The following is a 26188-nucleotide window of genomic DNA, read 5'->3' as shown; positions in this document are numbered from 1 at the left end:
GGTGGTGAGACGTGGCTGCCTGCAGGCTGCTCCTAACGGCAAGTTCCACCCCCGCTCTCCCCCCATTTCACATGTTTTAAATAGGCCTAAATTTTGGGGGGAGGGGCTTAATTTCACCTCATGCCTAGAAAACATGCTGGGCCTTCCTATGGGGGGGGGGGGGGATATTGTTGGAGAAACACGGTAGTACTGTAAACTATTCCAGAATGAAAAATTTAAACTGTTTGGTGAGCAGGAGTCGGGGACTGCCACCGTAAAGGTGCTAGTCTGATTTCAGCAAGATATATTCTGAAGTGACCTTTTAGCACTTTGAAAAGATGGCTGGGGCAAGTGTGATCCTTTGTTAAGTACTGCACCGTTGGGTTAACATCTGTTTATAATAATATAGGTTCTTTGTATAAATCTCTACAATAAAATATCTTGACATGATGTCTGTAGTAGTTAATGTTGGTGCTTTCTTTTCAGAGAATGTAGAGAAGTAAGCTATGGTTGATCACACAGTTTTCCCTAAGTGTGATGGAAAAAATGACAGGACTCTTTGGAAATTCAAAAATAGTCACCAAAACAAAAACTTCACTGAAGAGACAGCACAGAGTATTAGACATATACTCTGTCCTGACTCTTCAGTTAAGTGTCTGTTAAGAGGAAGAAATTTTAAAAAAAAGTATTAACTTGAATAATGATTTTTATGTAATACTATTTTTATGTAGATATGCAATGCAGGAATAAGCTATTTAGTTTTGTTAAGTACTGAATATGTTAATAAGTGAATATTGTTCTTATAAGTTCAACCCCAAAGGTTAAAAAAAAAAGATAAACTATGTTTATGAGTTTGGCTTTGGTGTTTATATGTCATAACATTGTTCTTCATTATTGATTTATAATATAACACAAGTGGCTTCAAATTTACATAAGCATGAGTGAGAAAACATTGTGAGGGCCCCTAAGTGTTGCTAACTGAATCTTAAATACTGTCTTTTTTTCTTACTGTAAAACCAATGGATCATGTTTGAAATAATAACTTTTACTATATTGAAAATCATCCTGGGAGACCAAATGGTGAATTAATACTCTGTTCAATTCCTAAATTATGGGTTCTGATTCCCCCCCAAGTTCTTCCTAGTTCATTGGAATCTTTTGAGATTTGTACTCGGAGAAAAGTACTGTAGCAGTTCCATACAACTGTTAGTTAAGATAAATATATTTTTCTGTTTTGCACATGTATATTAACCATCCCCATATGTATATGTCCTTTATGTAGGTTGTGGAGAGCATCTTGTACGGACATTACTGGCCAGAGAATGTTCATGTGCTTTGCAGAATGAAGATGCTCATCAGGCTCTGCTAGAAACTATGCAAAACAAGTTTATTAGTAAGTACAAAATTCAATAGCTGGCTTCTAATTTTTTTCTAGCCATATTTAACAAACAAATTAACAGAGTTAGAAGGAACCAACCCCCAAGCGGGAGACCCTACACCATTTCTGACAAATGGCAGTCCAGCCTCTTCTTGAAGGTCTCAAGTGATGGTGCTCCCACAACTTCCGAGGGCAATTTCTGTTCCATGGGTTGATTGTTTTCACTGCCAGAAAATTTCTCCTTATTTCTAGGTTGAATCTTTCTTTGATCAGTTTCCATCCACATTGATGCAGTGACAACAAGAGTTCTGTGCTACTTTGTAGGCCGGGACATGATTTTTTTTTTTAATCTAAAAAGGGTTGTTGCCTAATATTTTTGCTGGTCTTTAGGGGGCATTCGGTTTCTTTTAACACAAAGGTAATTCTGTTGCAGAATAATACTTTTGGTATCTTAAGAGTCATGTGGCACCATCTTCAGCCTGAATAATAATCATATACGTGAAATGCTTTGGTACTAAGAAACAAATGACTTGATAATACTTGTATGAGATTTCATCAATGTATTGTTTCTTCCCCTGTTCTTTGATAGTGTAAGCTTTGCTCTGTTGTTGAATTAATACCTTGTTGCTCTACTTATTTTGTTGTTGTACTCGAGATAGCTTAGAAAATAAAGTATAAAACGACGGTAATATAATTAGGCTTAAATTCAAACTTATTATAACTTGATTTAAGATTCAAAAACTTGGGAAAAGAGGGTGTTTTTCCATTTTCTTAAATATTGGTAGAATATGTTTTCTGGTGATTTTTTTTTTTTTTTAAGTGCAGGTATGGTAGTTGAAGGAGAAACCTTCTGCACAGTTGAAGCACCCATTAATTTTCATTCAGTTATTTCTGTCCTTTTGTTTTGTAAACTGGTTCTTTTGTTATAGATATTTAATAAGTAAATGTAAGTTTTATGCACTAGATTTTAAATGAATCTTATCTTATTGGAAGTATTCTTTAATTCGTAAAGCAGAGGAGGATTCTTTCCAAAGTAGCTGGTATTACATATATACCCTCTCTTGCACGTGCACCATTTTAAAGAGCTTTTAATTTTGTGTGTGTGTGTATAATGCAAAAAGAGAGAAGGGAAAGCAGTGATTGATAAACTTGTTTTTTAATGAAGTGAAACAGTTTGCTAGAACTCTCCAGTCACAGAGTGAATGGATGTTGTGTCTTTGCTGATCTGTTCTGTGTTAGTTCTGACTCAACTGAGCAGGAATGTTTTCAAGCCTTTGAAGAGAGAGCCTATGTTTTAATCCTTCCTGATTCCGGTACTGCTTCAGACAAACCTTTCTTCTGATCCTTATATTAACATTCAAAACCCTTTCCCTAAATTCTACTGTAATCCACTGCTTTGCAACTCATTCCTTCATTTAGAAGTCAACTTACATTTTTCATTTTTGGAATATGGCTGCTGCCTGTGATAATGTCATGCAAAATTAAATATAGGCCATTGATTTCTGTACATCACAAGATGGCTTGCTTTGTATGAAGAAAATTCCTTACAATTCCCTTTGTACACCCAAAGCAGTTCAGTTTTATTATAGACATTATCTATAGGATTGAAGTTCATAATGCTCAATAGACAATATAAATTAAGTCATACTTTTGTAGCAGTGTAAGCATGGGCATGACAGAGGGAGGCCTTCCTTGAGGCAAATTATTTCCATCCATTTTTTATTTTTATTTTTTATTTTCATTTTAAAATAAAGTTTATTTAAGTTTCATATATTTAAAACATTTAAGAAGAAACAAACATATAAACAAATAAATATATATATATAAACAAATATGTATGTATGTATGTATGTATATATATATATATATATAAACAAATATATATACATATATACATTTTGCAGCAGGTATCGAGCATTGGTTACATTTTTCTTTTCTTTTTTTCTTTTACCCAATAACATTGACGTGATCTACCTTGTTACAATACCTTCCCCAAATTTTTTAAAACACCCAGTAGTATATTTTTCCAAACTTTCAGCTCGTGCTAGAGCCTGTCATCACGGAACTTCTCTCCCTCCAGAATATATACACTGGGCTGTTCTATGTATTGTATTTATATGGTTCCTGGTTGTGTGTAGCTTTTTTTATTTGTTTGTTTGTTAATTAGGATGTTCATGGTTGGCTATTAAGTTATTAGTTGTTACTTCCTTGTATCGCTGTATTCTCAGCTCCTAAGAACCTAATAGGCTGGTGATAAATCAGCTATTGATTGACAAGGAACCCATTTTCCAAGCTTCAGTAATTTCTGTGGTTATTTTGTCCCTGCTCGGCCAACAATAGTAGTACCGTAGCGGACTTCCGGTTTGTCGGCTTCGCGAGCGGCAGGGATTCGCGATACTGCGCGATCCCTGCTGCGCTAGCCGTTTTTGGTGCTCCGATCCGGACGGGTTTGGAGCTAAGGCTGCCCTGCAGGGGCGGCTGAAGATAGGGGGATCCGAGAGGGGTTTGGGGTGTTGCAGACCCCTCCCGGCTGGCAGAACCCCTTTTCCCAAGACGGTGCAGCGGCGGTCCGTAATGGCCGCCACAAAGAAGCCAGCAGCTGGGCAAGAATGCGCAGGAGGAAGAGGAGAAAGCCTTTGAAAGTGAAAGTTTTTCTTGGTTGACCCAGGACTCTAAGACATATTTAACATAATTCCTGGAAATTATGGCTTTTTGAATGATACTTTCCAGAAGAGAAAACAAGCGGCAATTTTGAGGTGCTGAAAGGAAAGTTTACTCTCCTTCCCTACGGAATCAACAAGTGGATACTGAGAAACCTGTCTTTTCAGGTAAAACTGGCTTTATGTGATAAGTGGGAAGGAGAGGACAAAAATATATTTATATGTTAAGATTTTGTTGGAGGAGATGCCTTAAGGATCTGAAGACTGAAATGTATTGCAATAAGGCTTTAAGATACAGATTTGGACTTTCTTTTTTTGATTGATACTACCCCAGGAAGAGAAAGTGAGAACTTTGTCTTGGCTTGGATTGATTGATGATTTTGGGATTGTTCTATTTTTTGAAATATCTTGGTTGTTGCAAGAAGAAAGAGGGGGGGGGAGAAAAGAAAAGATTTATAATGGCTTTTTCTGTTGAGGAACTGAGAAAAGAATATGAGCAAACAAAAAAAGATGGCAAAGATGGTGTAAAAGAAGCCTTCCTTTTTTTAGAAATGGCGCTTGCTACCTATCAACAAACACTACAACAGATGGAGGAAGAAGAAGAAGAAGAAGAAGAAGAAGAAGAAGAAGAAGAAGAAGAAGAAGAAGAAGAAGAAGAAGAAGAAGAAGAAGAAGAAGCCATCTTTAATGAATTTCAAAATTTAACTAAGAAAGAAGGAAGAAAGAAAGGAAGGAAAATGAAGGACTTAAGATTTAAAAAAACACTCAAGAAAGAGAAAAATAAGGTGCAAAATCAATATAATGATAGTAAACAAAAGAAAAAAGGAACACAACAGAGAAGGGAAGCCAGTAAGGCAGAGGCTAGGAGAAGGGGGTAGAAAGGTCTGGTGGGAGAAGAAAGAAAGGGAAAAGGTGGAGAAAAGCCACAAAGTTTTGAAATCAGATGGGAAAAGAGGAATCTTTTTAGGGACAAAGGGTAAAGTATAATTTCTTTTAAAAAGATTTTGCAAGGTACATAAGATGGTATTGTAGCATTTGTATTAGAAATAGAAAATTAGAATGGTTTAAGAGTTAATAAGAGATTAAAATGTTGAAATGTTTAGTAATGATTGATTTTAAAATTTAATAAAATATTAAAGGGAATGTTTAGAATATTGAGTTTTAATCAAAGAGTTTAATATGACTATGGTATTGATGTTATTATAAAATTATTATTGTAGCATTTGTCTTTGGAAAAGGCAATGGGAATGTTATAAGATTCAATATTTAGATCTATTATTTAACTATGTATTTAATCATTTTGGATTTATTATTTTTCTTTTATTTAAAAAAAAAATTAGTAGACAGAATGTACCAAGCAGAATCAGATTGGGTATTAGGTGTTATTTTAAATGTTAATCTAATTAATTTAGGGGGGAAGATAGAAAGGCATCATACTCTGATTAGTGATTTCAGGAGAAACTCTTTTTTTTTATTATAAGGAATGAGACAAAGGGATAATAAAGAATGGACAAAAGATACAAATATAATGACTCAAATTAAGATGGATTAAATAAGATAGAATTAAGAAGAGTGAAATGTGTGGAGAAGCTAATATAGAAGACATAGAATGGTAAATAAAATAGGTAATGACATGTAAGATGAGCATGAATATAATTGAAGTCCATGTAGAGAGAGGTACCTGGGGCCAAGTTACTTTCCTAAAAGATTTTTTATATGTTTGTGTGTTATGTGTTTATGTTTTTGGGAGAATTAATAAAACCTTGCAGAAATATAGAATGAGAATAATGGTAACCAAGTCAGAAAGAAATAGATGAAATAATAATAGTGAAATTGAATAAGAGTAAAGAGAAGTAAAGAGAAACTGGATAAGAGGTATTTGTATGCTCATATGGAAATGGTTTAAAATAGAATTATATTGTATAAAATAAGGTTTTATTTGACTTGTAAAATTTATAATGGAAAAAGGTTCAAGTATGTAATGGTTAATGATGATTTGTTTGTCTTTAAAATTAATAAAATTTGTTTAAAAAAAAATAGCATCGTAGCTATGAAATTGAATACATATTCATGGTTATTCATTGTAATGTGAGGCTATCACATTGCTTCTGTGTTGCTTACCCATGATCAAAGATAATGTTCATTCCCACTTTTGTATGAAAACCTGGCAGTCATCATTCCTAGAAGGGTCTGCCTACAAATGCTTTCCTCTTAAATAGTAAGACACTTATACTTATAGATTACCTGGAAGGTAATGAAATGAAGGAGTGAAGCTTCAGATTCTTCAATTCACATTTGCTGAAGGTAAGTCAGTCAACCTCAGAATCACAGGGCTGGTACACAAGTAGCAGCCAGATGTGTTTAAATGAATGAAAAATTCACTATAAAATCTAAATGTTGCAAAAGGATTAAATTCTAAGGGCAGTGTTGGAAGAAAAGGGAAGACTGAGGGATTGAACTGTATGTATCACATTGTTTATATCAAAGTCTTAGAAAATTATTCAAATTAGTATAGGAGAGATGAAAAATCTAAACATACAAAGGAGCTTTTAATACAATATATATTCATACATAGACATCTGTTATCTTATTCAGTGTCAGAATAAGCAGGGTTATGCAAAGTGCAGAAAAAAGAAGTAGTAAACAAACAAAAGGCAATAGATAAAAGGAAATGGAACTAAATCTTGTTTACATCAACGCTATTCATATATTTCTCCATGATTTTCTATCCTTGTAAATTATTCCTGCTTTTACCACGGTTGACATATCAATTCATACATTTTTTTAAAAAAACTTTTTTGAAAATCTCATTACCTCTATAATCATAACCATGACTTTCTCAGTCTTCCTTTCCCTTATTTGTTTTGCAGTTTGATTATTTTACATTCTCTTAATATGAACAAAATCGAAATCAGTAATTTTTTTTATTGTTGTGCACTGAATGCACTTTTGTTTTTGGTTCACAACACCTGTTCATTCTTGATATACAATGTATCTAAATTCCCTATTCCCATTGCATTCAGCTTACTTTAACATTTATCCTGAGACACCATTTTCATTTCTGTACAACAAAGTAGGCTACACAATACTCCTACTTTTCACCCAATATTTATTCTACATGATAGACTGCATACTGCTTTTCGAACAGCATTGAAATGCCTTAGCATTTCTCATATTTTCATGTACAGGTTTATACAGTAACACTGAGATACTGTACATCATTGCTTTACCCTATTCAGCATTGAATCATTCGCAAAATATTCCATTTACTGTCACTTGCTTCACTTCCATTTTCTGTAAAAAGTTTGTAAAAAAGCAAGTATTCTGTAAAAAGAGGGAACAGTTTTCTAGGCGGAGAAGCTAAGAGCAATCAAAAGGTATAATATGAATGTGTGAATTATTTTATCTAAATATACTTGTTCTAATAATTTAAAATCTATGAAATATCAATTCTCATCTGCAATCTCTATTTTATCCACCATCAGTAGTAATTAATTTATCAGTCTATAGTTAAAGTAATTGAAGAGACATAATTCAAAAGATACAACAGTGCCCTTTTAGTGTGCTGGATTATAGAAGTGGTAAACAGTTAAAGCAACTGAAATGCTAAAAAAGATTGTTTTATGCATAACATCGTTCAGTATCAATGTTTTTAAAGACGTGCCAACTGATCCAAAAAAGCCTATATTTACTGCACGGGATTTTGTTAAGAGCTGTCAGATCTCAAAATCAACACCACATTTTGCAAAAGTACACCTAAATGGTAATGCAAAAATGCTGGGCATATTCTAATGTTTACTGATAAGAGTAGTTGCTTGAACTGCAATTTATAGTGTAAATTTTACATCTCTGACAAATAACCATGAATAAAGTAGGTTAGTAGCCTGCTCGTAACACTATGGCTTTTGTTTTCTTTATCATCAGAGTTTTATCTATCTCTTATCTACTTATTATCACAACATAAAACTTCCCAGAGTGACACATAAATATTCCTTCTTACTTGGGAATACCTGAGTGGGTATTCAGAATTTGATTTAAAAGTGCATGAAAGACCACCCTAGTAGCCGCTGTGTTTTCTTCCATCTTATTTTTATAGCTAATAGATCATTTGACTTAAGTAATGGTTGGATTAGAAGTGGAATACATGAATTATGCTGCTTTTGTGTAGGTTACCTTTGGTTTAATAAAGATAAAAGATGGAATACACAACTCTGATGTAGAATGAAAATAGTGTTCTGTAAACATAAGTATCTTTTCGGACAGAACAGAGGATTTTATACCTCATCTATTCCTTTCAAATTCAGCCAAGTTTTGTGGAATGCAAGCTTCTCAGTAAATGTTTATTCTATTTGCAAGCTGATTTGGGAGCCTAACAATTGAAATGTGTGTAGTACTTTAGAACTGCATGTAAAGTATTTTCAAACTTTTAAAAACCTCAGCTATTTTTCTTTAATAATGCATACATTTTTGATAACCTCTTGCGTATGAATTAAGAGTGGAATATTTGGACAATGAAAAAAAATACTCATATTTCAGGTTCCTTGTTAATAGATTTCCATATGCCTAGATTAGAAGCTTTGAAAAGGTGAAGTACTATAGAGTTCAGAGGTAGATACATTTTATATATTTATATATATTCAGCTTTCGGGTGAGCGTTTACTCTTGATGGCTACTGGACTAGTCTTTGCAGATTGCTATGTGGAACTAAACTTTGCAATCTTCTGGTTTCTAGCTTGATGCCTTAACCACTGTGCCAAACTGGCTGCCAAAGATTGTGTCTTTACTTATGTAAATACTAAGTATCTAAACAACATTACTATGGCAATCTGAGTGTCTTTGTTTCATAGGTGTAATAGTTTATAGTGCAATCCAGAAATGTTCAGTAGCTTAACTTCCAAAATAGTGTTTACAACCTCCTTAGACCAGAGTCTACATCTATTGCATTCCTATTGTTTGCGTGGAAGAGAGAATGAGATTATTTCCAAAAACAGTTCATTGGTTATTTCTAAAATTGATGTCAGGTCATCTTTTCGTACCAACAGCTTGTTTGATGACCACTTGAAGTTATGGCAACATTGAACAAATGGCCTCTAAATTATGGCCAATATAGCACTCCAGGAATCATGTGATGAAAATTCAGGGTCTTGGAAGCCCTTTCATCAAATAGAGGTCTGGGGGATGGCACTGGCAGCTGACTGAGAGGGCTAAAGGCCTCAAGCCTCTACTTCAGTGCTAGCACCATTGGCGCTGCCATCACCATTATGGCCTTTTGATCGCAGAATGGCCAAAAGAACACAAATGGAGGTGGGGAGATAGACAGGTGTGAGTTCAAAAGGAGGTAGCCTGTTCAATTTTGAGGCTCGGGGCTAGGGGGTACCAAGCCAAGAATGACTTGGATTGGGATGGGACCTTGCCTAATGACCAATTGGGGATTTCTGTCAGTAAGCAAGCAATCAAGTGACATTGTGCTTTTCAATCCCGTCGTTTAGCAATGGAAATTCCTGTTCCAATTACCTTTGTTACTTAAAGACTACCTGTATATGTATTTCTGCAGAGGATCAGAAATAAAATATCATTGGGTAATAGTTATAGCTTACTATACTCAGTTCATAAGCTACTTAAGTACAGATTGTGGGAAAGAATTGTCCAGTAGGCCTTTGAGGAAACCTAGCTGTTCTGAAATGTATGGGACTTTTTGCAAATGTAGATGAAATAATTAACTTACAACTTTTGAAATGTTTAAATGCTACTTTTACTAGAAACTGAGTATATTTGAAAAACTAGGTTAACAAAATACTTTTGAATTGCTGCTAGGTTTCACTAAACTCCATAGAATATCACTGTTGTTTTGTCCTCATTCTCTCATGTTCTGCTATGGCCTTCTGGTAGCCTCTTTTCCCGGTCTCTTAATGCACATTTTACGGTTGTAAAATGATGAAATATTTCCTTGCTCAGCAGCACATTATGAAAGTCAAATGTTTAGCACATCCTTCTGTTGTTTTAAGTAAATAACATCAAACAGACTGTTTTGTTTGTGTAGCAAAGAAAAAAAATACATCACTGATACTACAGTATAAAAAAGTACTTACAGTGATTAAAGCAAATTAAACATGAGGAAAACAAACACAAGAAAAATACAATTTCAACACAAGATGAATTCTAGACCATATTGAAATATATTGCCTCAAAACTATAAGTACAACCTGACAAAAATGTATAGTTAGTTAGCAATAATTTCATTGTTGCAGTTATCTGATGTAAAAAAAAATATTATGTGAGTTAAAGGGCATTTTTCAATTTAACCACTGCAGGTAAAATTAGCGGATGGAGCTGAAGTTGGTTGTAATTTAAAAGTGTCATTAAAATCAGTGGAATATATATAGTCTTCCACTATTGTTGGTTGATATGCAGGCAATGAATATTTAACAAATGTGAAATGAAAGACTTTCTTCCCTTAAGTGACTTGTTACATTTGCATTTAATCTTGTGCATCCATAAAATTCTTTCCACATTTTAAAATATATGACATTAATTTGAAACTGAACCAAAAATAAAAAGTGGTATGCATAAGTTTTAGTTGGCTAATTTAAAATTAATTACAACTTCTGGTGTAGCACCTTTTAAAAGTGTGTTTCAAATTTGAAAGCAACATTTGTGAAGCAGTTGTGTTTTGCTCATTTTCCAGTGTTTCAAAGGGATTTCTCAACATAATGGACAGGGGTATTACAAATAGCAGTAGCTTTGGGCAGCTTTCTTTGAAGTTCGCATTGTAGGCCCAGTATATTATGGCAGATTGTTTTTTTTTTTTAAGCAAGTTTTATTAATTTCAAAAAACAAACAAATCATCATCAACCATTACATATTTGAACCTTTTTCCATTATAGATTTAACAAGTCAGATAAAACCTTATCTTATACAATACATTTCTATATTACCGTATTTGCCGGCGTATAAGACGACCCGGCGTATAAGACGACCCCCCACCACCACCGGAAACGCCCTCCAGAAATCCCCGGGGCTGCAGCGGCAGGGCAGAGTGCCAGGGGCCGTGGGAAGAGCAGGAAGGCTGCAGCCTCGGGCGGAGCGAGGCGAGCGGGATGAAGCGGAAGCGACGCAGGGGATCCAGGAAGCCAGAGGCGCCTCGCTGCGTCCAACAAGCATCCGAAGCCGGCAGTGGATATACCGGCGTATAAGACGACCCCCCCACTTGGAGGCATGTTTTTCGGGGCAAAAAAGTCGTCTTATACGCCGGCAAATACGGTATTTCATCAATTTCTTTCTGACTTGATTATCATCACTCTCTTTCTATGTTTCTACAAGGTTTCACCAATACTCTCAAAGACATAAACAAACACAAACATACATATAAAAAATCTTTTAGTAAAGTAACTTGGCCCCAGGTACCTCTCTTTATATGGGCTTTAATTATATTCATGCTCATCTTACAGATCATTACTTATTTTATTTACCATTCTATATCTTCCATATAAACTTCTCCATACATTTCACTCTTCATAATTCTCTCTTATTCAATCCATCTTAATTTAAATCATTATATTTATATCTTTTGCCCAACCTTTATTATCCCTCTATCTCATTCCTTATAATGAAAAAAAAAAAAATTTCTCCTGAAATCTCTAATCAGAGTATGATGCCTTTCTATCCTTCCCCTAAATTAATTAAATTAACATTTAAAATAACACCTAATACCCAATTTGATTCTGCTTGGTACATTCTATCTACTAATTTTTTACTTTTAGTAACAATAAAAACAGAGTAAAAAATCAAAAATGTTTAAAAACATAATATCCTCCTAAATACGTAGTTAAATAATAAATCTAGATAATAAATCTTATAGCATTCTCATTGCCTTTCCCTTCAATATTTTATTACATTTTAAAAATCAATCATTATTAAACATTTCAACATTTTAATTTCTTATTAACTCTTAAGCCATTCTAATTTTCTATTTCTAATACGAATGTTACAGTACCATCTTGTGTACCTTGCAGAATCTTTTTAAAAAAATTTATGCTTTACCCATTATCCCTAAAAAGGATTCCTCTTTTCCCATCTAATTTTAAAGCTTTGTGGCTTTTCTCCGCCTTTCCCCTTTCTTTCTTCCCCCACCAAGTCTTCCTACCCCCTTCTTCTAACCTCTGTCTTGCCGGCATCCCTTCTCTGTTGTATTCCCTTTTTCTCTTGTTTGCTATCATTGTATTTATTTTGCATCATATTTTTCTCTTTCTTAAATGTTTTTTAGATCTTAAGTCCTTAATTTTCCTCGCTTTCTTCCTTCCTTCTTTCTTAGATGAATTTTGGGATTCATTGAAGATGGCGTCTTCATCTTCTTCTTGTTGCTCTTCAGCTTCCATCTGTATTGTCTGTTCATAGTTAACCAACGCCATTTTTAAAAAAAGAAAAGCTTTTTCCATACCATCTTTACAGGCTGCTTTTGTTTGCTCATATTCATCCCTCAGTTCCTCCAAAGAAAAAGCCATTATAGATCTTTTCTTTTCTTTTTCACACCAACCAAAATATTCCAAAAGAAAAAACAAGACAACCCCAAAGTCCACAATCCTCAATCAATCCAAACCAAGCCAGAATTCCCCCTTTCTCTTCCAGAGGTAGTATCAGACAAAGAAAAAAAGAAAGTTCAAATCTGTGTTTTGAAGCCTTATTAAGATTTTATTTCTGTTTTCAAATCCTTAAGGCATCTCCTCCAACAAAATCCAACCAGATAAATATATTTTTGTCCTCTCCTTCCGACTTATCCCAAAAGCTAGTTTTACCTGGAAAAAAAACAGGTTTCTCAATATCCATTTATTAATTCCGTCGGGGGGGAGAGTAAACTTTCCTTTCAGCACCTCAGAATTGCCGCTTATTTCCTCTTGTGGAAAGAATCATCCAAAAAGCCATCATTTTCAGGAATTAAACTAAATATATCTTAGAGTCCTGGGTCAACCAAGAAGACTTTCACTTTTTAAAAACTTTCTCCTCTTCCTCCAGCGCATACTTGCCCAGCTGCCGGCTTCTTTGTGGCGGCCATCACGGACCGCCGCTGCACCGTCTTGGTAAAAGGAGGTTCTGCCGGCTAGGGAGGGGGTCTGCAGCACCCCCAAACCCTTTCCCGGATCCCCCCTACCTTCAGCTGCCCCTGCAGGGCAGCCTTGCTCCGCACCCTTTCGGGTCGGAGCCCCAAAAACGGCTAGCGCGGCAGGGATCGCACAGCTTCGCGAATCCCTACCGCTCGCAAAGCCGACAAACCGGAAATTTCTGGCAGATTGTTTAATTTCAGATGAATTGTCCTTTTTGTGGTATAGTATCTATCGTCTTCACAAGATCATAATTTTTGAAAGTAGTTGAAATTCTTCACTTTAAATGTTTGTGTGATCCATCATCCTTTAGTACATCTGGACAGGAGAAGCTCACTTTTTTGATACTATCAAATTATACTGATCGTTAACTGGCAGTATTTGATTCATACCTTTGAAATAGGCAAATTAAACACACGGAGGAAAACAAAAGACAAAATATTGCTATGATATTTTTTATCAAAACATTGTTATGACAAGATGAATTTTAGGCCATATTGAAATATCTTGCCTGCCTTAGAACTACAGCATAACATAAAGGTATGGTTAGTTAGCAACAATTTCATTTTTGCAGTTATCTGATATAAAAAAAATATTCAGTGAGTGGAAGGGAATCTTTAAGTTTGATCCATTGCAGCTGAAGTAAGGCAGGTGGTTATATTTCTTACATTTTATGCATTTATGGGAGACAGCCAGCATCCATTAAAAAAAAGATTAATTTTCTGTGATTTTTCCCTTGCCTCCCAATTCTCCATAGGTTCACCTTTTTTAGCCAGTGAAGATGGTGTTCTGGGTGGAGTGATAGTTCTCCGCTCTTGTAGGTGTTCTGCAGAGCCCAACTCTTCACAGGATAAGCAATCTCTATTAGGTAAGTACGAGAAGTGAGCGTCAAATAAGTTATCCAGTTATCATTAAATGTAATAATTAGATTATACCTCTGTGTCTTGAAAAACCAAAATAAAAACAGTGCAGAATTTAAATACACCAGTCAATGGACTATTAATTTCTTTTCTGAAGAAATTTTACTACATTTAATTACATCTAGGTTTCTGAAATAGGTATAGAGGTGCACCTACAATTATGAAATTGTCTGGGGAAGACTGTAATTGTGAGTCACGTTTCTAAGATAAAAATCATTCCCTCTTTCTTTATAGGGGAGAAATAAAAGGAGGGGCAGCCTGATTTTGAGCAATTTCTCATTTAAAAAAAGGAGCCATGAGATCTTTTACTTCCAGCAAATAAGGACTTGCCCTCCCTCCCTCCTAGATGCTAATGCAGACAGCAGAAACATTTCCTCGCTGTCTAATGGCACAGGGAAGGAAAAACACCTATGGTATTTCTAGCATTCAAGCATTGGAACAAGGAACTCGAGGAGGTTTTCATTAGCCAATAGGCCAGTTTACATATTTCTCTCTCTAATAAATTTGATGCCTTTCAAACAACCATCCAGTTTTATTTCAAAGAAGAGGTTCTTGCTTCTTATTTTTCAGCACTTTGTTGGGAAAATAGACAGCATACTTCAGTTAGTAAATAAACATTTTTTTTCCTCCTCATAGTAGAGTTCCTGTGGAGTCATACAACAGAAAGCATGTGTGTGGGATATATGTCAGCACAGGATGGCAAAGCTAAGGTAAGCCACAAAAACTAACGTGAAAACTAGTTGCCACTTAAAAATGAATTCCTTCCTTTATTCAACAGGCTGGTTTTAAGTTATTCCTATACCAAAGTAAAAAATAAAGTAGCTGAAGAAAAGTTAATTCCATTGTTTAATTTGTCATGTGGCTTCCCATGGCCACAAAAACTCTTGTGCAACTCAGGTAGCATGGCCAGACTATGGTTTATGTCTGTGAGGTGCCAAGTGGCTCATGCTGTTTCTCCTCTCTTTCATGGTTGTGCCCACAGAACACTCCAAGTTGCCAAACCATGATGTTTGAACTGGCCTGTTTTCGATAGCATAATTGAAATAGCTAGAATAAACAAATGGAAAATGAACAGCTAAAAAGCTTACATTAAAAGGATTCTGCAGAAAACTTCTTTTTTCTTTTTTTTGCCTTTACTACTTGCTCCAGTTCAAACTGCTCCAGAACTTTGACCACAAACTATGCTTTGTATGAGAGGGAGGAAATGCTATCAAAAGTTAGATGCATAACTGAGGTGAAATTGAGGTCATGAAGTTTTAATGAGCTGGATGACAGTGGATTGGTGGAGAAAAAAAATTAGACTTGCTTTCAGAATGGCTAAGAAAAATAAACTTGTCCACTGAATGGCCCATTAATCAGGCCATTGTGGCCAGGTTCCTTACAAGCATGGGTATACAATATGTGGCTTCCAGATGTTGCCAACCACAACTCCCAGCAGTCTCAGCATAACTAATACTGTGGCTGCTGAAGATGTAGTTCAGCATCATCAGATTGTGGGCATGCCTAAAGCACAATTTGGTATTTTGTAAGCTGTTATTTAAATTACTAAAGCTGCAAACTAGAATCATTTCAGTTTCCAATGGTTCAGTTTGGTCATTTGTAATCATCTTGTTTGTTTGTACTATTGTACTACAATACGGTAGGTAGTCCTCAACTTATGACTGCAATTGAGTCCAGAATTTCTGTTTGTAAGTTGACATAATTGTTAAGTGAGATTTGTCCCGTTTTACAACCTTTCTTGGCACCGTTGCTAAATACTGTCTTGTTAAGGTGAATCTGGCTTCCCCATTGACTTTGTTTGTCAGAAAGTCACCAAAGGTGACATGACCCTGGATACTGCAGATAAATGCGAGTCAGTTGACAAGCGTCTGAATTTTGATCACATGGCTATGGGAATGCTACAATGGTCATAAGTGTGAAAAAGTCACTTTATTCAGTGCTGTTGTAAATTTAAATGGTCACCAAACAAACTGATATAAATCGACAACTACCTGTATAGAGCTTCTCATGCAGGCACCTGCCACTTTTGGTATTCTTAGCTGGGGTTTTTAAAATAATTTCTCAGACACTCAGAAAACAAAGTTTGCATTTCACATTCTCCCCATTATGATTTCTTTCAGTATTTAATGATATAACATCTTTATTTTCAAAACCCCATTAATTTCAGAGCATCTTAGGTATTTAAATGCTGTGAAAGAAAAGCATTAATATTTTACTGTCACAGAACTAAATTAAATATTAGAAGTCATGCAATCCCCCTAAAGTTTGTGTTCTACTTGTATCTGTTTTGATGATGCTCACTGTGTGACCTAGATGCTAAAAAGACTAATAGCTCAGGGTTATGCTCAGAGATCTTTTATTTTCTTACTTGTGGAGCTTTCATTGGACATCTGGTGTGCATTGTTTTCATACTGCTGGCAAATTCTCCAGCTGGCCAAATTGATTGGGCTGAAAGATGCAGCTGCTCTTCTTGGTTCACTTTTAAATTATGTTTGTGACCTTCCCTCAGCAGTGTTAATCCCTCTCTCTTCTCTTTCTTTGAACCCATGGTTGCAAATGTTTTCTTGAAACACAAATGCTATGCTTGGTTCCTACGAAGATCAACAAATAAGATGCTCTTGGAAAAGGTAGAATTCTGTGATCTTGGAAGGTGTGAAAACTTAGTAATAACAAGGAAGGTTCAACTTACCCTGTACTATTGTAAAAACCCTGAACAAAAACACAAAGTGAATACATCAAGATAAAACAGAAGCATTATGCCACCTGCCCTAATAATGCTCAATCGTTTTTAGAACATTAATTCCCATTGCAACTAACACATAACTGTGAAACAGACAATGAACCTGTATTTTTCATTGTTCCATATTTCGTGTGATTTATATTTGAATAAACTTTCCTATTGAAATAGGAACCTATTTGATTCTACCATCCATATATGTGGTACATCTATTGTACTTTTTAACACCTCTCAAGTTTCTTAGACAACTACTTGCTGGACTCCTGACAATTTACAGATGGAATTTTTATTTTTAAAGTGATATTTAGTTATTGTACCAACATGTCATGGGAGTTATTAGCCCAAACTATTGTTTCTTCAATATATTTTAGAAGAATGCATATTTCATTCTGGAACTGACTGGGGAATTTTAGGAGAAAAATCTAGTAAGATTTGTATGTGTCAATTAACAAATTGTACTTCACATATCTATTGATTTTTCTTTTTCTTGAATGCTTACTATACTGTCACTTTATTTTCAAGTACCTGCTTTCTTTATCTTTGACTAACCACCATAGTTGGCAGTTTCTCCCTTGACAATAATTGTTTTCCAGGAAAGTGTAAGAGAACACAACATCAAGAGTTGCTTGATTTATAAATGGTTCACAGTCATGGTTTCACTTAAAATAATAACTCACAGAGTTTGTAAGTGTAACTATTGTATCTTTTCCATCAACCATATTTAGGCAGTCTTAAAATACACTTTTGAGGAGGAAGATGGGAAATAGCTGGTTGGAAGGAAAGAATTTATTTGCTTGTAGAAATGTTATTTTGGGCCACAGTTCAGTTTAACTCATTTGTACCATTCTGTCTTTCAATGTGATGCTTCCTAAAATTAGCAGTGTGTTTCTTTGAAACCATATTGAAAAAGCAATGTAGAAAAATCTGTATTCAGATCTTCTTAGAGATTATAGAGAGACTTAAGTGAGTACTTGAGGGAAGACTTTGTAGTATAATTTCATTGTGGGTTTATGTATGGGTGGTAGGAATGGAAGTACTTATTATTGTGGGGTACACACTCTTTTGTTTCTCAAATGCTGTACATGGTTGCCAGAAGGAAAATCGCTCATCGTAATGGAGCTAACTCAGTTTTATCTCTGCTTTAATGCTTTCTTTGAGTTTCAGTTTTAACTGCATTTATTCAGTAATGGCTTCACTAGTTCTAATGGTGTTTATTTCTAAATGTGTATTGATAACTTATACTTTGTGCTTCAACTGTAAACCTCTTGTTTAGTCAAAGATGAGATAAATTTCTAAAATCCATGTTAACAACATCATATTCCCCTTGGATTTTTATATTTGGTTTTCCAAAACTGATACTCTCTAGAATTTTAAGTTCTAAACTAATTAGAGTCTAATTTTTGAGTGTTTAGTTACTAAAACTGGTGGGTTTCTAAATGTAATTGCCAATTTTAAACATATTTCTTATTTTTTGAGATAATGCCACAAATCCTGAATCTGTCCTTAGATTTTGCTTGTTTTATGTCACGAAATGTATATATTTTTCCATTCTTCAAAACAATTTTAATATTAGACTGTTGAAAAAATTCAAATTCAAATAAGGACAACTTTATATGCCACTGTGTTTGCAGTGGGGAGCTGTGTATTCCTACAAAGAACTGAAGATCATCCAAACATGTGAGAACATGTCCATGAAAAGAAGAACTATAATGTAAGCGCCAAAGCTAGAGGTGGACAAAATGTCCACTTCCACTAAGAGCCCTACGGCCCAGTGTTCCAGTAATGTTTAATCATCAATTTTTTGCTGATTAAAATCATCATAGGGTTTGGAAACTAAACCCTATGAGGAAGGTTAAAGGATTTAGTTATAGTTAGCCGAGAGAAAGGGTAATTGAAATACAATAGCAGTCTTCAAATATCAAAAGATCCACACAGGAGTGGATTGAGAATTTTTGCCTTAGATAGCAGGATTAGAAAAAGTTAAAAATTCAGGGGAGGAGGTTCAGATTAGATATCAGGAGAAAAGTCCTGATCACACAAACTGTCAGCTATTGTTGCAGGATTCCTCAGGATGTGTTATGTTCCCCTTCACTAGAGAGCTTCAGAAAGAGCCTGGATGGTGGTCTGTCAAATGTGCTATGGTGAGAAGGATGCTTTGTAAAGTTTCTTCCTACTCTAGAACTTTGTGAAAAAGGAAATGTTTCAATGACAACAATGCACAGATCATTCATTCTGGAAGTTTTATACCCGAGATTGGCTTTATGAGTACTCTCCAATATTAGCAGTTTAGTTTTGGTAGTTTATTATTGAAGGGCGTTTGTATTATTCAAACATCTGAAATATTTTCCTCAGTATTCTTTGAATGCCTTAAGTGCAAGATGTTCTAAAGTACTTTCATTTGCTGATGTTTATGGGTAATGCCCCATTGTGACTGACTACACTACAATTAAAAAGCTAACCACCAAAAGTCTTTGTTTTTCTGCCTGTTTGCAGGTAACATAGTGCCTCATCTTTCAGCAATTCATTGGCACTGGTGTACATGGATACGTGTTGTACTTCTGCTAAAGTCAGCCAAAACACTTCTCTGTCATGAAGTAGTAAACATATTTTTAAATGTGCAGAATACATGGTTTACATTTCTACCATATGTCAAGTTGCACTGTATTGTGTAACTTTTTTGTCCAGTGCTTACTTTGATAAAGCTTGCATTCTTTTACCATATTGTTATAGCTTAGAAAAATAGACATTTAAAGTAAAAATTTGTATAAAATTCCACCCCACTCATATCTGTATTTATAATTCTATAACAATATTGCTTACAACAAATAGTGTTGTGTATGTGTGATCAGCTTTTTTTCAATTAGCTATATATAATATTACACAGTTCATTTGTAACATGCTGACTCTAAACCACTTTAAAGAGGCCTGTAAAGCACTGTGAAGTGGTATATAAGTCTAATGTCTATTGCTATTTAACAATCATTGTTCAATTCTAAAACTTTAAGATTCTGTATTAATGAATAGGAAATATAGTTCAGAACCTTAAATTTATCCTTTTGATTTCAAATCATGTATGTTTCTTATTTATTTGCTAACTTTGTATTTAAAATGAACCTTTAAAATGATTGCAGTTTATAATTGCACACAAATTTACAAAAGGCATAATAAGTAAATGTAATGAAATAAGCAAAAGGCAGACAATAAAAGCATTAACCTCTCAAGACCTGCTGAAATTTTTTTTACACATTTTTAGGAAGCAGAGAAAGTTGGTTCTAGAGAGAATGTATTCCACAGCTTGCAACTAACGGGATGGAAGGGAACCTGTTTTTATACATAGTATATGACATCTACTAGCAGGAGCAATATTTGCTCTTTAGGGCAGAAGGACACTCTAGAGATGTTAATGTCTGGACAGATTTGTAACATGAAAGGTTATGTCATCCCTTCAAGATAGATCATACTAGAAAACCATTGCTTATGTAGGTTAATACAGCTTATACAACAAAGCTATAGTAACAAAATCAAAAAAGTCTAACTGTACTTCCATCCCTTCTTTCATTCAAATTCATGTGAACCAGGAAGCGACCTGTCCAAAATGTTTAATCATATTGCCTTCTTGCCTGAGACTCAGGCTGCTGTTATCTGGCCATTGCTCAGATAATGGCTCTTCCTCCTGTCCCTCATGGCCATTCCCTCTATGGTGGTGCATCAGGTAATCATTTAGGTCTGTAAAGTTTAACATTTTAAATTGCACTTAAAAGCATCTCACAGCCAGTGCTGATATTTTGGTGCAGCTATTTTGGTCACCCTGCAATCTCACAGTCTCGCTCCTATATTTTTCACCAATTGCAAGTTCTGGATACTTTTCGGGAATAGCCCATAGAGAATGCATTGCAGCACTCAAGACAGAAACCAGCTTGGTCATGGGTAACTGCTATGCAATCAGACCAGCTCAGGAATGGTTATATTTTATATGCCAGGTGCAATTATGCTCCTTGTCATAATTCCTTTGCTATCTAACAAGTTAGGGGCTGAGGATCAAATTGCATTCCTTGGCTGTGGTCCTCTTTTTGCAGGGGAAAATGCAAACCTATCAAGAACAAGCTGAACTCTAATCCCTTAACCTAGTTTCCTATTGACCAAAGGAATCTTTTATTCTGTTTGGATTACATTTCATCTTATTTTCCCTCATCCAATCCACCACTGAATTTAGGCATTGTTAAAAAGTATTCAATATTGCTCCAGAATTAGATGGCACTGACTTCAAAACTTGGAGAGTCAAGTTGGAATTTTATGGGACTTTGTAAGCCAGTGACCTAGTTGCTAAAGAACAGTCACCCAGCATCAGTTTCTTGACACTACTTCTGATATCAGGACTGAAACCATTGGAAAATTCTTAAAGGAACACACTTCAGAAGAATTGTCAAACCGTGAATGATTGGCAAACTCAGAAAACTAGTACCATTTGGATTTCTGGACCAGTCTTGTTTTGCTAGTAGAGAGATGTAGCAGAAGAATTCTCCTGCACAACCTATATCTAGTGTAATTAAGGTGGGGTTATGATGACTATCTCATGCTTCCCCCATCCCCTGAATTCAAGAGGCACTTCCATAATGACCTTGTTCTCCCTTAACTATCAGGGTGCCTTCTGTGTATCTCAGTGGTGGGATTCAAATTTTTTACTACCGGTTCTGTGGGCGTGGCTTGGTGGGCGTGGCAGGGGAAGGTTACTGTACAATCCCCATTCCCTCCCCACCCCACTAACCTGCTTTCCAGCTCCATTCTCCTGTGCAGGGCAACAAAAGAAGACCCAGCCGATCAGATGGGACTCGATGGGAGGCAGATAATAGATGGGGGCGGGGCCAGTCAGAGGTGGTATTTGCCGGTTCTCCAAAATTTCCGTTACTGGTTCTCCAGAATTGGTCAGAACCTGCTGAATACCACCTCTGGTGTATCTCCTTTTAGACATTCCATCACCGTGATATCAGAAGCTGTTTTGTATTTACTACAACAGGCAAAGATGGTCTTGCCGGTTCATTTGTCAATAGAAGTCACTCATTAGGTGACCCAATCCCCTATTCCTCCAAATAATTGCCCTTCAAGTGCATCTAGAATTGTAAGGCAGCCTCATCTCAGCCACTTTGAGTAGAATAGTGGAAGTTAACATTGCATATTTTAAAATGTCGGCTTATTCTTTGATTCTTGTTAATCCGTGTTTTTGTTTTTTTGTTTTGGTCCACCTTTACTTCTTCTTAAGCTCTCAAATTCTCACCTGTTTCTTTACAGACTCACATTTCCAGGCTTCCACATGGAGCTGTGGCAGGACAGTCGGTAGCAATTGAAGGAGGAGTTTGTCGACTGGAAAGCCCAGTGAACTGAACCACTATGTAATGGGTCAGCACAAATGCTATTTGTATAATAAGATCCTTTGTGTTTTAAGAGAGAATGAGATTTCTATTATTTTATATACTTTTATTGCAACCACATGCACCCCCGACTTGAAACAAGTGCTGCTGTAGCTTTAGATTCTAAAATTTTGTTTGAATGTATACGGGAGCACATCTCCCAGGAGAAAAGAAATTCGGTTCTCACTTGCGTGAAATGTTTTAATGTTAGAAAAGATTTTATGAGTTACTTGATCAGTCTGTAAGATAATAACATCCTGAAATTGCCAGAAAGAAATGGTTTTAAAAAATAGAAGGTATGCTGATCACAAATGTTATATTGAGAACATACAGAGTGAGTTGAAATAAATAAGTGTCAGAATGTATTCAATACTATTTGATAGTCTCAGGATGGTTCTATGATTGCTTACGCATACCCTGGTTTTCCAATGGGATATAATAATTTCTTTCTAGCAAAGAGGGATTGATTCCAATGAAACAGGGCAGGGTTACAGCCAGACTTTTTATGTTCAGTTTTTCAGTTGTGGTACTTATTTTGGTTTAAATGTTACCTAGCTTAAAGTGTTTATGTATTATGAAAGGCGCTCTGTAAAGATAACGTACAGTCATGAAGTCTTTACTTTATGTATAACTGCATATTGGGATGTACATAAGAACAACATTTATTGAAAGAGTTAGCACTATTCTTTGGTTTAAATATATTTTGAGAGAATAATATAGAAATGAACTATTACTGGATAATGCAAAATGTATTAAAGTGGTGATGTAGAGGAACCTAATTCTAGCTTTCTTCTGTTCCTTAAATTCCAAAGTTAAAATAAATGGGTATGCATGTGTGCAATTAAATTTACATGTAATGTAAGTGGTGTTACAAGTGGCCTTTTAAATGATTTTATGCAGTCAGAATCTATGGATGGTCAATATTTTCATATACTGTATGTTGTAAATATGGTTAGATTTTTTTTTTACAATTGTTCAGATTTCTTTCGATATGTACTTGGGTGTAATGGCTGTAAGACAATCCCTTTTTTAAAAAAGTCTAGCAAATGAGCTATTTGAATAGTGTCAGAAGATGATATGGGCATTCTTTAGAAGTACTTGCTCAACAACCTGCAAATTATTCTTAAACATCTGCACTGTACTTGTCTTCTCTAGCTGAAGTGTCATCGATCAATTTAATATCGTAATTAGAAGAAAATACTGTTTACAACTATTTCTAGTTTCATGAAAAAGATGATCTCATGTCAATATCTTATATGTTGATTTCTGGGTGTGTTTTTTTTAAGCAATACGATTCACTTTGATCTCTAGTCATTTCCGCAGAGGCACAGATGGCTACGAACTGTTGCCACAAATAGCTGTCGTGAAATACAGTATATCCATAAATTCAACATTTTATCACTAGACTCATTTGAAAGTGTATATTGCAGCTGTGTCACTCATTCTTTCAATCATTCATGCCTCAGAGGTAGTAGTTATTTATCGTTTGAGAAAAGCCAGGTTTTTGGGGGATGGGTGGGAAGATTTGATCTGTTGGGTCTATTTTAATATTGATGAAAAAAGTAGCTACTTTTAACACACCCTTACAAATATGTAGATGGCAGACAGGGAGAGATTTATATGCTATGCTACTTAATGTACTATGCACATAGTTTGGACTTTCCTAATAGTAGCCCTTACCTCCAGACCAAAAACTATGATGCATACTGTGTTTGACTCTTGCATCATGACTTTATCCCTTGCCCAATAACACATTATATGAAGACAACTCACCATAGGGAACCTGATCCAACCATAGACTCTGACTTTGATGATAATATTTCTCCTCTAATAATGGCAAATAAAAAAAATTATTCAGTATCATAAAAATATTGAAAATGTACATGTTGCTACTAGGATGGTATAGTCATCTGTTTTGAGCACTTTGCTATGTATGTCATTAAATTATACTTTTAAAGTTGATATAATTTGATGTGTTTATAGAATCATGTAAATATCCATGAAAAATGAATGGATGTGTTATCAGAAAAAGTTACCAACTGTAGGTGGTAGGATCCTATCCCCCTCTGCTCATTAGTAAACAGATTATTTAGCATTGAACTAAAACGTTTGAAAAAAAGCAAGAAAGTTAAATCATTATAAAGATTGTAAAATTTCAATTTCTGCTAATGAAGAAATGAAACTAGTAATTTTAGACCGCCTCCCCTTCAGAATGAATTTAGGTAAGGTAAGCCTAAAGAATAGTCCTGGTGCTATGATACATAGAGCTTCAACTGGAAAATGAGTAAAATTACTGCTAGCATTGTTTTCTTAAGTTAAAGGGTCCAGGGATTGGAGAATGGGACAACTTGCCACGGCCAACTCGCCATGGCCAACTTACTGCGGGACAACTCTCTGCAGGACAACGTAACAATACTGTTTAATTATTTAAAATAAATAAAAAATAGTTTATGCCATTCACATTTCATTCTGTCCGTTTGCATCCTTTCTTTATTCTATTCTATTCTATTGCACCATTTTTTGATATTAGAGTAACTCTTGTCCCATGGCGAATTAGCCATGGCGAATTGTCTTTTAATTTTAATGATAGAAATATCAAAGACAAATGAATTCCAACAGAAGGGAGTTATATAGTTTCTAATAGCATGTCATTGTTTTACTCTAAACAGATAACATGTGATTCAATGAAAAATTATACATGAACATTGAAATGCTAAAGGAATGACAATATATGAAGTTGCATGTAAATACACATTGTAAACTGTTGATCTAGGTTAATCAAACAATTGCATTGGTAGAGGCAGTGGACAGATTGGAGCTGTCGTGTTCTATTACTTTTTTTTAACAAAAATATAATTATGCTATTTCATCTACAGTAAAAATGTATGTGAACATTAAAAAAAGAAAATAATATGAAATTCTAAGGAAATCTCATGGAATGTATATTAAAGTTTTTAAAATGTAAATGATGGATGATAGTGTTTTAAATATGTTTGATATTTGTAACAGTGGGTATAATTTTGGGGGTGTTGATGCACAGAAAAAAGATGTTCTATTTTCATGCGTGTTTTTGAGATTATATTATATAAATCTTCCCAACCAATGAATCTCACATGCCAAATGTTGTGCCCTGATGAAAATACCTAATATGGTAATGAAAAATTTGTCTTGGAGAATGTTAATAACAAAGCAGACCAGTTCTGAATATTACCTATTATGTACTATCATTATATTGTTCTGGTAAACTTTTAAAGCAAAACAGTTATGTCATGTTACTCTAAAATACTGTATTCTCCTCTGCATATAATTTGTAGCCTGGAATTCCATTAATATCACAAACATCTTATGCAATAGAATTATCAAGTTATCTAATCCAGCACATATCATATTAAGCCAATGCAATTTTAAAATTCCATTAAATCATAACATTTATTGACTTGATGTATGCCATTAGAATACAGTTTGATTAGCTGAAATTTGCTGAATTGGCATTTGCTGTAAATTCCGTCTAGCTGGAAGCTGAACTTCCATAGGGAGTTCTGGAAGTTGGAATTTCAGCACATCTGGAGGTTGGAGAAATTACATTTTAATTTTCACACCACCTTTTAAATGTTTGATCCAAAAAGTTAGCCTCAGTCTATCCCAGTTCAAAAGATATATCATTCTCACTTTTTGTCTGGACAAAAACAGTTTGCATTTTCACTGTGGAAACCAATTATATTGGGATGGGGAGACAACAGGATCTGCTTACTTACACCCAGCCAGAGGAGAAATCAAGAAAATCATACTGGCTCTAATGTCTGCTAGAGGAGGAAAGAATAAATAAATATAAAACTAACAAAGGAACACACAGAAGAATTAAAACGTCAGTGTTCACAGCCCATTAGAAAACTAGTAGCCAACCTGAGGGGTGGTTCACTATGACCAAAGTATAATGACTATGAAAAGAAGGTGACCACAATGGAAGGGGAAACAACTGCAGTTGCTGAAAACAGAGGGGATACTACTGTATCT

At 35.0% G+C, this 26188-nt stretch overlaps 1 protein-coding gene across 8 annotated transcripts in view; it reads left to right on the top strand.

Moving 5' to 3' along the window:
• Positions 1-25275, top strand: part of TASP1 (taspase 1) — a 58938-nt gene extending 33663 nt beyond the window's left edge. For 2 of the 8 annotated variants that reach the window (XM_087948623.1, XM_087948650.1), the window contains exons 11-14: positions 1262-1372; positions 13870-13980; positions 14672-14742; positions 22056-25136. In XM_087948623.1, coding sequence (XP_087804749.1) covers positions 1262-1372; positions 13870-13980; positions 14672-14742; positions 22056-22148 — 386 coding nt within the window. In that variant the 3' untranslated portion in view covers positions 22149-25136. Of the gene's footprint in view, positions 1-1261; positions 1373-13869; positions 13981-14668; positions 14743-19262; positions 19988-22055 lie in introns of those variants that run through there. The other 6 variants (XM_026668499.2, XM_026668500.2, XM_087948642.1 and 3 more) reach the window with 6 other exon arrangements.
• The last annotated feature ends 913 nt before the right edge of the window (positions 25276-26188 follow it).

The sequence above is a fragment of the Notechis scutatus genome, chromosome 1 (assembly GCF_049901735.1).
Source record: "Notechis scutatus isolate UNSWTSFEM ecotype Mainland chromosome 1, rNotScu1.2, whole genome shotgun sequence".
In the NCBI taxonomy this organism is placed as follows: domain Eukaryota; kingdom Metazoa; phylum Chordata; class Lepidosauria; order Squamata; family Elapidae; genus Notechis; species Notechis scutatus.
This window is presented reverse-complemented; position numbering and strand designations above follow the sequence as displayed.